Consider the following 14574-nt stretch of genomic DNA (forward strand, 5'->3'; position numbering starts at 1 on the left):
AGAGTGAAGCTGGATGGTGTTGGCTCACAGGTGTATTCCAGATGATTTGGGGTCTCTTTTGTGTGCACACACAAAAGCTGTGAAATTCAGATGTCAAGTTTAAAGTCAGCACAAAAATGAATCGTTCCAATAGCCACAAATACGCGGATAAATATTTTTGAGTAGATATGGACAGTGTTTTTCAGGCAGTGAAAATATCCCCGGGGGGAAGCACGTAACAGAACCATTTCACACCACAAAAGGCTTCTCAGGAGCAAGCCCGTGCTCCCTCCCCAAGCCCTCAGGCAGGCATTGGGGCTGTGCCAGGCTGCATGCAAGGGGTAGTCCTGGTGCACAGGAATCCCAGCCTGGTAGTGGCTGGAGCTGGGGGGAACATATTCGACAGGGAGCCCTCAAGTCAAACAGCAATTCATGTCAGTCCCTTTTCTCCCTCTTAAAATGTTCCTAAGCTGGATGCTAAACCAACTTGTCAAATGATGTGTCAAAAATCCTTTAAACAAGCATATAATACTACAGTTCAATGTATTTAAAACCCAGCATTGCTGTTTCCTACTGAGACTATTCTCTCCTTTCTAGTGAGGGTAATTTGAAGTGCATGTGTAAGTTGAAGGTAGATGGGAAAGTTGAAGCTTAAAATGTAGATGGTCACCTTATAAATAATCTGTTCAGGCTTTTTTTCTGCCAGAGAAACTGGTAGTGGCTGGCTGATCCCCACACAGAATGGGGATCAATGAACAATGAACAAAGTAGCTCAGGAGACATGTACCATCAGTACAACCTTTCCTGTGCAGTGCTTAACACTGGCACCATGAGCACCTGCTCACATCTGATGACAAGGGGCCACCTGAAGCACCCCTTCCCTCTGGAAACAGCTTCTGGTTTGCAGCCCACCAGCACCTAGGCTGAGACTGGCCTGCACTTGTTGTGTGCATACGAATGTGGTTGAAGTAGAGGCCAGGAGCGACGTCATCCTGGGTATGTAGGTGTTTCTGTTGGTGTATACATATGGATCGTATCAAGCAAAGCAAGGGTTCGGTGGCTGCTGCATGTGCTGCGCCTAGTGACTTCACACGCTAGAGAAACATCACCTTCCACAAACTCACAAAAGTAACACGAGAAAGAATCTCAAGAAAAGTTTATAGAAGAGCTCCTCTTACCAAGGTTTCAGGACTATGGAAAGGCACATTTCACCCATGTTGATTGACAGTTGAGTTCATGGACACATACAATGCTCACATTTCATGGCAAAAAGACTGCATAATGATGGTACGTTGTGAAACATATATTCCAGACTTCGTTCAACACTAAAGTGATTATTTTAAGTGTATCATGTACATAATAAGAGTGGAACAGGCAGATGCACCCAATTACTGTAATCTACAAGGCAGTAATTCAAGCCCCAAATATATTTCTCCTTATTGGAGGAATTGGCGGTGCAGATCACAAGCAAAATGAGGGGCAGCAAATTGACAGGGAGCCAGGAAGCTGCTGCCATTTGGAAAATAACAGCTAGCACCTGCTGCAAGTCAGAAGGGATTTAACTTTGCTAATTCATTTCACTCTGGTTTAACAGCAAACGGCTTGGCTGGATCAGATGCTCTTGGGCCAGGAAGTAACCGAGAGCTGCGCCGTGGCCGTGCTGTGCTGGCGAAGGCACCCTGCAGAACAGGGAATCACAGATGTTTGCTCGGTAGCGGGCAGAATAAAGTCCACTCGTGCTTCCTCTCTCACCATTTAGTGAGCTGCTTCGTGCTAATTACCTCTTTTCATCCAGCTCGTGGTTAAGTTTCACATTGCAATGATTAATAATTAATCAAACGCATCTGAAAATTAATTTGGCAATTCTACATCTGATTGGCACGGTAATCTCTTCCGTGCAGCAGGGATGTTATGGGAATAACCTCAGATATTCTGAGCTGCTAACTGAAGTGAATACATAAGGGCATTTATTATCTTGTGTGGTAAAAAATAAAGCAGTGAGTAGAAACAAATACATTCTCCAAGGCCTCTCTGCCTTTTGGGAAAGGTGTGATCTGCATTTTGCCTTGTCTGTATTAGGAATGCACCATCGATATGATCATGTCCAATCAAAACAGATGGAAAAAGGAAAGGGAAATTAGAAAAATGTGCCCACAGTTGATTTATTTCTGTTTAGCTGGTAGCAGCTGCAGTAGATTTGATGCATTAATTATGGTACTAAAAAGAAAAATCACAAGAACAATGACTTTTGCCCTTTCCTGCTGTCCGTGGCACTTCTCTCCAAAACCAACAATCATCTGGTAAAAGGGAAGAAGAGGGAGTATGCAGCTTCCACCAGACATGTGGTCCCCGCTAGTTTCGAATTAGCTGTCCCTTTTTACAGGCAAACAGCCCTGCAGCAGCCACAGAGGTGAAGAAGATGGCAGAGCTAAGCAGGCACAGCAATCCTGGTGCGGAGGGCAGGTTCCTCTCCCAGAAGCTGGTGGTGAATGGTCGGGCTGGGACATCCTGGGGGAGAAAGGAGATGGTACTGCTATAGAGTTTCCCTCACTGCATGAGAGGGGAGGCAGCAAATGTGCCCCACTAGGCTGGGGAGATCACAGGTTTCTCCTGAGGACCAGACTGGAGCATGGGGGTGGAGGGTCATGGCTGTGAAATGTATTTTCTGTCATCCTGAACAGCTACAGGACAGTGAAGGTGGAGTTGCTTGTGACTGGAAGGAGGTTATATTTGGCTTAAGACCATGATTTGGGAATGGGCAGAACTAGGATTATTTCCTGCATTTTGCAGTCCCTCAGGCTCCGAGTTCTTTGTCCCTGGCTCTCGGCCATCCACTCCTCAGACAGGGGCAACAATATTCCTTGGACAAGTCAAAACAATTAATACCATCAGCATGTGACGTAACCCAAACCTCACCTGGGGGCAGCTCCATAGGAATTACTGAAGCAGGAGCTTCAGCCTGACTGTGTGACAAGAAAGTCTGGCTTACCTTTGACTCCGGCTCTGGCATCCAAATTTCATTCTCTGAGATCCTCCCCATCCTGTACAGTATCTAGGAAAACAAATTATTTGTACCACGTGAGAAAAAATTAAAACCCACACTACTTTCCATTTTGGAAGAGCAGAGCGAGTCAGAGCAAGGTGACATTTAAAAAAGGCACAACTATGACTAGCTGAAAGTAAACCAGAAAATGTACAATGATCTCTCTGCTAATATTAAAAAAGAGAGATGGAGGCAGTTTTGGTAGTTTGTGTAAATATATGACAGCTGGTCATCAAACAGTCCTGTGCCTAACCAGTGTTTTAAGCAAGGACAGTTTCACAGAATCATTTGTAAAAAGTAGGACTTCACTCAGGAATCCACAAAAACTACAGCTTCTCTAGATGTTTATTTTAATTTTTTTTCTGAGTACAAGTGAAAATGCTTTTTCACATGACAGCTGGAGAAATAGCAAGGTGAGGTTACCACCACACACTCAGGACACAAAGTCTGTTAGGAGTGATGCTGCTTGGATCACAAACTAGAAAAAGGAGAAATACAACTCTAGGTCTTTCAAAGCATACAATGACAAAGTTATCTCTTGGCTATTCAGTATTTGGCAGTACAAAGCTCATTAAAGATTTTTCTTGTGAATAAACTGAGTGCAAGAATCATGGAGGTTCTCAGGGGCAAACGACTGTCTCCAGAAGAGACAGCTCACTGTCTTTGTAACTACTGCTCACAGGCATGGAGAAAGAAAAATTAGGCGATATGAAACACAGCAGGTAATGAGAATTATAAGGTGAGTATGACATTCTGTCAAATGGAAGCAAAGGGCTGATTTTCTCTTAAATAACAACTCTGTGGCCCTGCCATACAGTAGTTGTAACTGTAATGTACACCCTTTAATGGCTTTTTTCCCTCCCTCCAGACTGTTGTAAAGGGATTTCACTGTGACTGGGAATCCAGTCCAAATGTGTCATTCTGAGGAGATTCAGACATTATCAGAGCCAACCATTATGAATTCATAAAGCTGAGCTAACAGCACTCCCTCGTAAAAGAAGAAGCAGAAGGGATACATCAAAAATAAGAACAACGCTCAGATTTCCAGATTGCTGCATAGGAAATAGCTGTGAGCATTTGTAATGACTTAAATGGCTTTTAAAACCTACAGCAATTAATTTGTTAGAAGCTGTGGTAGTATATCTAAAGGCAGCATCAGGTTGGAGGTTTTTTCCTCTAGACCTGAGGTATATGGCATGAGCTGCATTTTAAGTCTCCAGTGCAGAGACACACCGCGTAACGTTCTGACTCAGGTGAGATTTTTGGTTTCACTTTATTCAATAGCAAACTGAGTAAAGTTAATTAAAAAAAAGAAGGCTATGGCTCACATCCTTTTCGGGGATTCTTCCCCATCAATTCTAGGAACCTCTGCACAATTACAGGGTGTGATGCACAAAATCAGACTCTCCAAGCTGTACTTAAACCTTTTTAGCCTTTTAATAGAGGCGTTGAAAGCAAACCAACAGTCTGTACCTCTCTGGCTGCTCTCTCTCCTGCCTGTACGGCCCCCTCCATGTATCCACTCCATTGGGTAGCTGTCTCTGTGCCAGCAAAGTAGATTCTGTCAATGGGCTGCCGAATGATCCTTCAAAATAAATGGAGAACGTCAGATGACAAGTAACAGGAAGGCGATGATCCTTCTGAAAGCAACTTACGGATTTTGACGGGGCACTCAACTTCAGTTCTGCAGAATTCCTACAAACCTGGGCTGGAGAGTATGGTGCCATGAACTGTACCCACAGGACCACCTACTTGCTTCTGTACACAAAACTCAAGATCTGAGACAGAGAAAATCTAAGGCATAAATCAGTGCCCAGCTTCTGTGCAAAATAACATGAGCCTTATTTTAGTGCTGGGATAAGGGATAATCCTAACAGCCTCCAGAAATGCAGGGCAGCTGATAGATTTATGTCTTCCGCATGGCAGCTTTGTTGTTATCCTGCCATTACAATAGGATGTGAATGACATTTTTGCAGTGATAGGTCACTAATACCAGCTTCTACTCGGGGGCTGGACTTGCCTGACTGCCAGTCCTGCCAAAAGGGGAGAGCAGCTGAAAGCCTCAGCATTCAGGGAGCTGCATTCACCCTGTAGGGTCACATAAGCCAGCCCTTCAGCTGTGCAAAGCTGCACAAGCATACCGGTCAACCCAGCCACAGGCAAGGAGCTCCCTTTCCCACAGAGAGAGATGCTTGCTCTAAGGGCTCCCATCTAACCCCCCGTTAGGTTCTCCCTGTCTGCCTGACACCAGCCTCCCCAGGCCAGAGGCCTCACTGATCAGTACCCAAGTGTTCAGATAAATTACAACAGACAAGCCAGTGCACGAGGTGACTTCTTCCCACACGCGTCTTGGCACGGAGGCAGGGTGTAACTCCATGATGGACATGCTCAGGAGCTCACACTGTGATGTGCTACATGGTTTGTCTGGTCTTTGGCTATGGATACAAGATTTGTCTGGTTGTTCCCATTATGTGCTGAACCGTGCCTTCCACACACTTTTCAGTGCTATACCTAGTATTAATCAGTATCATCTAACATGTTCCTTTAGGAATACAGCAGTTATGCGTGGGGAGAGCATGGGAGGCTTTGCTGGGTGGGAGAAGCAAATGAGTTTTCATATAAGGGTTTTGTGCCTTCCCCTCCAGATGCGACTCAACCAGCTTCACCAGAACCTGATGCTCCACCTACACAGTCAGACAAGGACTCTTCATCTGTCCAAGATGTGTGCCCTCAAGGTCTTAGCTTTAAAGTGATCTATTGCAAATACTGCATAGTGGCAAATATTGTAAGTAACCTAGTGGGGAAAGGTTTCGTGGCTCTAATGGGTCCTTTGTGACTGTGTTTTGTTTCCTTGAAAGTCACAAGAGAAAATCTGCTCTTATTAAAGTCAATAGCAAGATCCTTGTTAGGTGGGGAGTAGGGGAGTGGAAGGAGGGTTGGATTTCCCCCAATATGCTACATATACCGTTAAGTTTGTTGCATAAGGTATATCATCGTACACAAGCTAAGAAATGTGTATTAGAGAGCAAAGCATTCTCTGTCTTACCTTCCGTAAGAATACATTATGCCTGGTGGGAAGTAGGCTGTGTAGCAACCTCCTGAATATTGCTCCATGCTCCAGTTCTTTTCTTCATAATGCACTGGCTGTAAGTATCAGCAAATATTAGAGAGTGAAACAGTGGCAGAGAAATTGGAAATAAAGAATCCATTTCCTTTGAAGAGGGAAAAAACAAGCTAAGGATACCTGTCAAAGGAGTGCCGTTTCATCTAGCTAATGCTATTCATCTGCACAAAACAAATCTTTGCATTTTACAGAAGCACTGGCCTCCCATGGGGAAATGACAGGACAAATTAAACCATGTACTCCCTTCTCTGTTCTTGTAAACAGTGAGACTGGCAGCTCTTTTCTTCCTGTACTAGATGCTGCTGCACTCCCCTTGGGACTACAGACTGTATGGCACAACATGCAGGTTTAGGTACACATTTTAGGTACCAGGAATTTCAGCTTCATCCTCCAGAACAAAGAAGCAACATTACTGTACAACAGAGGTGAAAACAGGCATTCATTTCTTACATGTAAAGCCTCTTCCATCCCCATTGCTTTGGCATATGCCTCACAGATCTTCTTCTTCCTATAGGAAAATAAGATCAGTCAGGAAAAAAAAGGTGGAAAAACACCTCTCACTTACTGCTTTTATTAAAAAAATCACATTTATTGCAATACATTGGAAATAAAGTTGTGCTTGGCTTTGTTTTTAAGTCTCATTTTAAGTTGTTAACATATATATTTCAAATGTTGATGCACAAATGTGACATCCAAGATGGACCAGGGAATGGAGATGAAGGTTGATTTTGGCAACGAGCTCTAAAAAAACTAAATCTTTGTTATTTTAGGAAGCAAAGCCAATTCATTCTCTTGTTCACTGGTGTAAGACTAGAAGAGAAGCAACATAAATCAATGAAATCCCTACAGATTTGCTATAGCTGAGACCAAAATATGAGAGAAAACCGCTCACATTCCTAAGCAGAACTCCTCTTTCACTTGCATGCGTACCAAAAATCTCATTTAGAAAGTCCTGTTTGTTCATTTCACAGACTAATGGTGAAATCATATTGTTGAAAATGTAGAGATTTAAAAATTTTATCACCCAGTCTGAATGTGAAGGACATCCAAAACTAGGCATGTCAGCGCTCCCTATATCCCTGGGGTGAAGCATCATTTAGTGGTGATGCAGTCTGGGAACGTCTTTGGAAAATCTTCTCAGTCCACACAGAGACACAGAGCTGGTAAGTCTGTCATAACACGGAAGAGCGGGCAGGACCCGGAAACTCAGAAATATCCACAGCTGGGTGGATATTAGCATTAGTGTCTTGGCCTGTTTATACTAAAAGCTCAATTTTTGCCCCAATTTCCAGTATTGGTAGTTGCACTGTGCATGTGTACGCATGCACCCGCACACACATATTCACACACATTCCTGTGGGGAAGCATCCCAGAGAACTGACTGGCTTCTGAAATATTCACAGTTTCTGAACTCTTACCTCTCTTCCTTATTGAGATGGGCCAGTTTAATGGCCTTTCTGGTAAGGATGAAACTGAAAAGGAAAATATAGCATATAAATATCATGCAGTGTCAGCACCCCAGCTGATTTGCATGCTCTTACTTGAAATTACTCTAAAAAAAGACAGGCAGATCACTTCACCGGTACGTAATGGGCTTGACATTTTTTCATCATACCTCATTACAGGTCACATGGGTGAAAAGGCCTGTGCAGGGTACCCTGGGGAGTCAGCTGAAAGGCAGTGCATGCATTCCCAGCGGGCAGGCAGAGAGGACTGCCTGGCAGCTACCAGATGAGGAAGCTGCAGATTGCAAGCGCATTTTCAAAGCTGCCAGCGCTGGCCTCACTTTGCTCTGTGGGAATGAACTCTCTCTCCATCCCCACTGACTCAGGAGAGCAAAGTCACACCCAAAGTGGGCAGAGAGATGACAGCATCCAGCAAAGTACCCTGCACTGCCTACCCTCTTACACCTAGGTCTTATTCAAAAGGACTGAGACCTTGAGTTTTCCTGAGCTTTTGAAGTCTTGCAGACAGCTGGCTGTACCACTGCCCACGTCATTTGGTGTCAATAAGTGACAGGAGCCTGCTGCTCTGACAAGCACTGCACAGCGTCATGGACCAGTCCTGTAAGAACCGGGGTGAATACTTATTCAGCTTGAAGGAAACAGATTTGGCAATTAGTTAATCTGACCTTAGTGGAGATACCCGGGGGATGAAGTATGTTCCTGCACTCTTTCAGAAAGTTGCATCAATTCACAAGGAGAAAGGAGAAGCCTGTTTGCCATATGCGGTTTGGAGGAGGCTTACTGCTCTCAGGTCACAGAAGTTTTTAAGCCTCGAACATGCCATAAACATGTACAGTTCAGTAGAAGTGGCAAGCTTTCCTTGCCAGATACTTAAGAAGTAGTTACCTGATATTTATATTGGCCATTTTTTGGCAGTGTCACCAGTGGAAGCTTTAGTAAATACTGTTTGTTCATATTGGCTTAACCTATTCTAAAAGCCAGTCAATGCTGTTACATATTTTCCTATCTGTTTGTCCAAACTACAACTTTTTTACTTGGCAGTTTCTTCAGAAGCCTGATTTCTTCACTGCATGGCTGCTTGCCCCACTCAGCCACCAGGTGATGTTCATTGCTCTGCCTCGGGTCCGTGGGGAGAGGAGGCAAATGAGGATTTCTTGGACAACTGCATTTTCATTTTGGCCCAGGCACTAAATACAAGGTCCAACATAAGCTGAACACAGGCTCACAAAGCTACTCAAGAAAAGGATTTATTTCTAAATCCATTACACAGCAAAAAACCATTAACTGAATGCTTAAAATGAACTACAGCTGAATTCAGGAACTCCTTCCCAAGCATCTCCTTTGCATTGGGATATCTGTAGCAGATACTTAATCTGAAAGCTTATACGGACTAGAGAGGCACGAAAGGCTTGTCAGAAGTGCTCTCCTCCATCTGTGAAGACTGTGGGAGTGGTCCCCACTGATATAACCTGGCCATGTCCCCTCTTCCTCCTCCTCCCACTCCTTCAGACAAAAAGAAATAAACATTTGTAAGTATAGGCTAGAAGCTCTTCACCCCATAATGGCAGGGAAAGATCCATCAGGTTTCGTGTCATCTATGGTTATTCCAATTGGAGACTCTTCATCCTCAATGAGGAAGGAACCACAATAACCTAAGGCAGCGGGGTGGGGGGTGAGAGGAAACAAAATTATTTCAGAGAAACTTGTTGATGACCATTCTTTCTGCCAGTAATGAGTAAATAAAATTATCCACAAAAGGAACTATACAGAAACTCCTTCATTACCAATAACGCCTACATGTCTGAAGTGTTTTTGTAACAGCCTCTTTCCTCTCTTCCCTCTGACTCTGGGAGATCTTATACACAGACTTACACAAGTCATATTTAAATTCCATTATTATTTAGCAAGGAAATTCTGTGGATTATTGCAAGTCTCTTTGGCTTTCTATTTAGGGGGGATAAACATTAAAAATAAATGGATGTAGCAAGAACTATGATGGTTCATTCCATGAGTTACTTCGGCCAAAACAACAACAGCAGCAACAAAACCCAGTGTAATTACATCTGGTCAGTGCGGGCTCAGATTTACACCCTGTATTCATTTTGCTGATGACAAGACTGTCAGGAATAGTGTCCCATAACAGCAAAGTGGCAGAAACACAGGCTGTCTAATCTAGTATCACAACAGTACATGTTTCAGATGAACACGCAAAAAAATCTCATATAGATAACAACGCATAAACCTGCCTACATTTTCTTCTAATCCCAAGGGCTGGTTTATGCCCTGAAACATACAAAATAATATTCTTTTGATTAAGAAATACTCTCACCCAGTGCAACTCTCAGTATTGTTTCATAGGAAGTGGAAACTAATCTGTTCATACAAACTGTTCTGGAAATAGTATCAGTTAAAGCTGAGAAACACATGATGTTGTAACACATAGAAAAAATATCCGGAGTTAAACAAAAACCTAAGCTACTTTTCCCAGTACTCTGAGATATCAAGTCTGTAGATCAGAGGATTAAAAACAGGGCAAGGTCTTGCTTACACCTTAAGCTCTCCTTGTCATCTGCTATAAATTCTCTCTGTCTGCCCTAACTCTGTCCCTGGCAGGGAGAAGTGGGGACCTGCTGCTGCAAGGTCACTGCTTCTGTGCATTAGTTTCAGCAGTGCTTCCCAGAGAAACCTTGCTTGTTCTCTGTCATCCCTTCTCAGCTAGCAACAATGAGATTTGGGATCCTATTTGGGTCCAGACTCATGTTTGGGACAAGGTGTGCACCCAAGCTTGGAGGAAGAGCTCTCTTTTCTAAGGAGCTTTACCTTTCACTTTTCTGTGCGTTTCAGTTTGTGGTTTGCACATTTAACCCTGCCTTAGATTTATTCCCTGACTGACAGATAGCAGAGCTTCAAAACTCATGTCGCATGGGGCTCCCAAGTCCTTCACTTTCCCCACATACCCTTCCTCTGCCAGAAGGCTTCCCTGTAGTACACCATGCATTTTATGACACACCCCATAGGCAAACGCTGAATTAACTGGTTTCTCTTTGGAGGTAGTGCTGGTTTGTAATGAATCTTCGTTGTCAGGATCGGAGGGATAGCACTGATCACATACTTGCCCTGAAACACAAACCACAGTCAGTACAGACAAGGCGCTGCCTCTCAATGAGCTTGCCCTACAGGACATGTTTGAAAGACACCCTTATTAGTTGTTAACAGCTTTCCCACACAGGTATTTCCAGGTGACCAAAATAAATCTGCCACTTCAGAAAAAGGATCTGGGAAAAACATGTTGTTTTGTGGTTAGATGATGCTTGACAGCTTTCCAGATACTACAGGACCAGAGCTGATACTTGGATGGAGGCAGGTGGGGAAATGGGGCAAGATAGATGATCTAGCATAGGTAAAACTGCCTTTTATCATCCCCAGGAAAACACGACCCACATTTTTCAAAATTATAAGCTGTTAAAAAAAGTCATGCACGTTCACAGGATACTACTTCAGGACAAGCAACACTGATGGTAATTTCAGCTTTCCTGAACATGCTCCATCCATCCTGCAGGTCCTGTTTCTGACTGGAGCGATGAAGGATGCTTGGTTTCAGGGCTCAGGGTAACAGTGTATTACAATAGATGATGCTGCTCTCAGGTGCTCTCACACTGATGGGGCCACTGAGTGCAGGAAGACAGCCTCCTCTGACTTGGCTGTCACTCATGCAGCATGGAGGGAGAAGCCAGGGTTTAAAAATCCCTGGGGGAGGGAGAGAAGGGTCCCTTCTCCAGGACATCCTTAGACCAGCTTCTCTGTCAAACACCCCCTTCCTTTTCTGCTATCTTTCTCTAAATACCCTCCAAACACTGCCACCTGTGAGACAGGGGTTTTGCAGACCATGATGGTCCTGCACAAACCCCCGTGGCAGGCTGGGCTGTGTGTGCAGAAGGGAGCTGCCACTCCATGGGTGCCACCGTGGGTAGTCATGTACTGATGGAGCATTTCACAGCACCACTGTGCAGAGGCAAAATCTTACTAAAGGCATTTGAAATGTCTTTTTTTTTTTTCTTTTTTTCTTTTTGTTCTGCAAACCACAAACTTAGGTATGAACAGGAACATTACTTTCCTTTCTTTGAAATGGTCTCAATGCAGAACTAATATGTAAAAATATATAATCACAGGAAAAGTTAGGGCAGAAAAAGCAGAGTAATGACAGAAACTAACTAGCAGAATACCAAGAAGAGACCCAGTCATAAATAAATCTGTAAAGCAGGTTTCACAGAGCATCAGTGTAGTCTGAGAAATAGACACACACAAATGGGTACTTCCTGATTACATCTGGCTAAGAGCTACAGCAGATATATTCCCCCACCAAATGCATACTCTACTTCTATTCTGATCAAATTACCTCATATATCTCATGGTTTAGAGTCTCCACAATGACATTATCACCTGTCTGATCAATAAGGACCACAGGTCTCTCCAGTTTAACTCTGCCTTCAAGGCGCTCCATTATTTTCTCCGATATCTGACCAGAACCCCCTTTAAACTTCCTCTCCTACAAAACAAACAGAAAAGAAACACAAAAAAATCACCAGCATTAATCACACACAATGACACTGAATATGACTTCTGCTCATAATCAAGAAACTCCAGGCCAAACCAGCAAGTCCTAAGGGTGCATAAAGAGTCCCAGACTTTCAGAAGAGCAAAGCCATAAACCTGACCCTCAGTGAGGATTGCTGCCTAAACCACTTTTGGAATGGTTTCCTCAATTAGCTGGCTTGAAGACTCTTGAAGCCTAGTGAACAAACATCTATAATACAGGTATGCTAGCTAGCATAAACATATTGGTTCATTAAAAAGAGGTTTTGAGTATTTTATCCATCACTGTGCTACCGACACCCTCATGTGTGACAAAGGCACCAGCTTGCACCTGTACAGGGAAAGCCTGCACCAGCTCAGAAGCAAGACTGATCTTTTTAACTGGGTCTGGCCTCGAGTGCAGCAGGCAATGAGCTTTATCTGTCCCTGGGAAGACACGAAGATATTGCTGTCTGGAAAAAAGCACAACCTGTGACACATATTTCCTTGCAATGCCTGTGCAGAGGCTCAGGGGAAGCACTAACCCTCTTTTATCTACCGGCCACCAGCGCTACATCAAGCGGCTCACTTTCACGTAGAAGATGCTGGTACTGGCAGGGAGGAAAGGATTCACAGAGTCTCTTTGTGCTGAAAGACTGAAATACTGCCTGAGGAAGTCTTACAAGACTCATCATGGCTGCTAAGTCAGCAACCTTTAGCATTTTTGCCCAAATGATTTTGACTGGGGGGAGTGGGAAGGATGGTAGAAAGCAAGACAGCTTGCCCCATCCAGGCAGAAAGAAAACAAAGTGCTCTTCCCAGGCTAGCTTTCCCCTCTCCACATGTCTTGTTTAGTTACATGTAACTTAGGATTAGTTTTATTTTTAATTCCTGCTGCAACATCTAGCAGTTGCTGACATGGGACAGCAAACGTGGCTGAGGTGCTCCTGAGGAGGAATGCTCTGAGGTCTTGCTCCTGCCTCAGGGCAGCATTAGTTCTATTTACATCCTTTCTGACACACAGTTGTCTACTCTTACCCCAATGGACAGACGTTAATGGAGGCTGCATCTCTCCAAGCAGCTTCTCCTACAGCCTCCCTATCCCCCACAGTTGGAAGGGTGCGGTACTGTCTCCACTTTTGCTGTTAGTAGGTTAGGTCTAAAATGCTATGCATGCTTCCTGAGGCCATGTTAACTGAGGTAGGAGGCTAGTAAAGGGTGCCAACATACCACATCCAAATTACTTTGACTGCCCCCTCTCCCCTTTTCTGAAACTTCATCCAGAACAATAACATAAACCATGATGTTCTGCAGGCAGCCATGACCTGAAACAGTCTAAAGTAGCTCAGAAAACATGCTGCCATGTGAGCTGTCCCAAGAAGGACAGGCCTTTTGCTATCTATTTCCAACTCTTGCCATTAGAGGTTCTAATGCCAAAAAAAGTTATTTCACTCTGAAGTACACTTGCTTTGAACTCATTAAAAAATTCAGAAGTGCTAAGTAACCCACAGAAAACAGACTGGCCAAGAAACAACAAAACAGCAACAAAAGGACTGTGCTGATGTGAACGCAGGAAAAAACAACTGATTCAATTGCCCCAATTTATCTCAAAGCCTAGCTAATAAAATTCCTCATTGTACAGAGCTAGCTGGGAGGGCTGTTCCACCCCATGAGAACACAACTGTTTCTGGTGCCACATGCACTTGGTATTTCTTCCTCTCTTCACTAACTGCAGGCCTTTGACGAGCACAACACACTTGCTCTTTATGGTTCCAAGAGAGGAGGAAGAATATGAGACATTTTGTACCTGGCCCCCATTGGTGATGGAGAAAATCCTGGCTGTGCCCCCACACTGCCTCACATACCACAGGAACCAGAGAGCAGAGACTTCATGAGGCTCGGATGTGACGTTGATATTCACAAATAAGGTGGCAAATTCTCTAGCAGCTCTGCATGAGAAACAGGAACAGAAACAGGTAGTAAGTAAACATGACTTCCTGACTGCTTTCAGGATTTTCTTTGTTATTCTCGATAAGGGCTGCTTTCCTAAAGTCAGAAAAGCCAAGATGATTTATATTGATCTCATTTTTTATTTTGTAGTGAGACTGATTCAATGAGTTTATATCAGCACTTCCCTCCCTCCCAAATAATTTACCCACTCAGTTTCAAATCCCACTGATTTCACCTTAGTTATTTTTTTAAATAGCTTCCCAGCTGCTATTCCTTGTATCATAACAAAGTATTTTTCTCAACAGGAGAATGCATTTGGTAACCAATTAGTGAAACTTCTGCATTTCTCCTCCATGGGGAGCTCATTGGACACATAACTTCCAAGGTCTGATAGACCCCAAGGGACTCTGTCAGCCACATGGCCAAGACATTCACCATCT

At 43.8% G+C, this 14574-nt stretch overlaps 1 protein-coding gene across 1 annotated transcript in view; it reads right to left on the minus strand.

Moving 5' to 3' along the window:
* Positions 1-1120: 1120 nt before the first annotated feature.
* LOC130145133 (amine oxidase [flavin-containing] A-like) overlaps positions 1121-14574 on the minus strand; it is a 37735-nt gene continuing 24281 nt past the window's right edge. The window contains exons 6-15 of the mRNA XM_056329694.1: positions 13992-14133; positions 12009-12158; positions 10570-10729; positions 9168-9264; positions 7565-7618; positions 6597-6654; positions 6069-6166; positions 4496-4607; positions 2969-3031; positions 1121-2487 (exon numbers count right to left, since the gene is read on the minus strand). Coding sequence (XP_056185669.1) covers positions 2332-2487; positions 2969-3031; positions 4496-4607; positions 6069-6166; positions 6597-6654; positions 7565-7618; positions 9168-9264; positions 10570-10729; positions 12009-12158; positions 13992-14133 — 1090 coding nt within the window. The 3' untranslated portion in view covers positions 1121-2331. The remainder of the gene's footprint in view (positions 2488-2968; positions 3032-4495; positions 4608-6068; positions 6167-6596; positions 6655-7564; positions 7619-9167; positions 9265-10569; positions 10730-12008; positions 12159-13991; positions 14134-14574) is intronic.

This window comes from Falco biarmicus, chromosome 2 (genome assembly GCF_023638135.1).
Source record: "Falco biarmicus isolate bFalBia1 chromosome 2, bFalBia1.pri, whole genome shotgun sequence".
Lineage (NCBI taxonomy): Eukaryota > Metazoa > Chordata > Aves > Falconiformes > Falconidae > Falco > Falco biarmicus.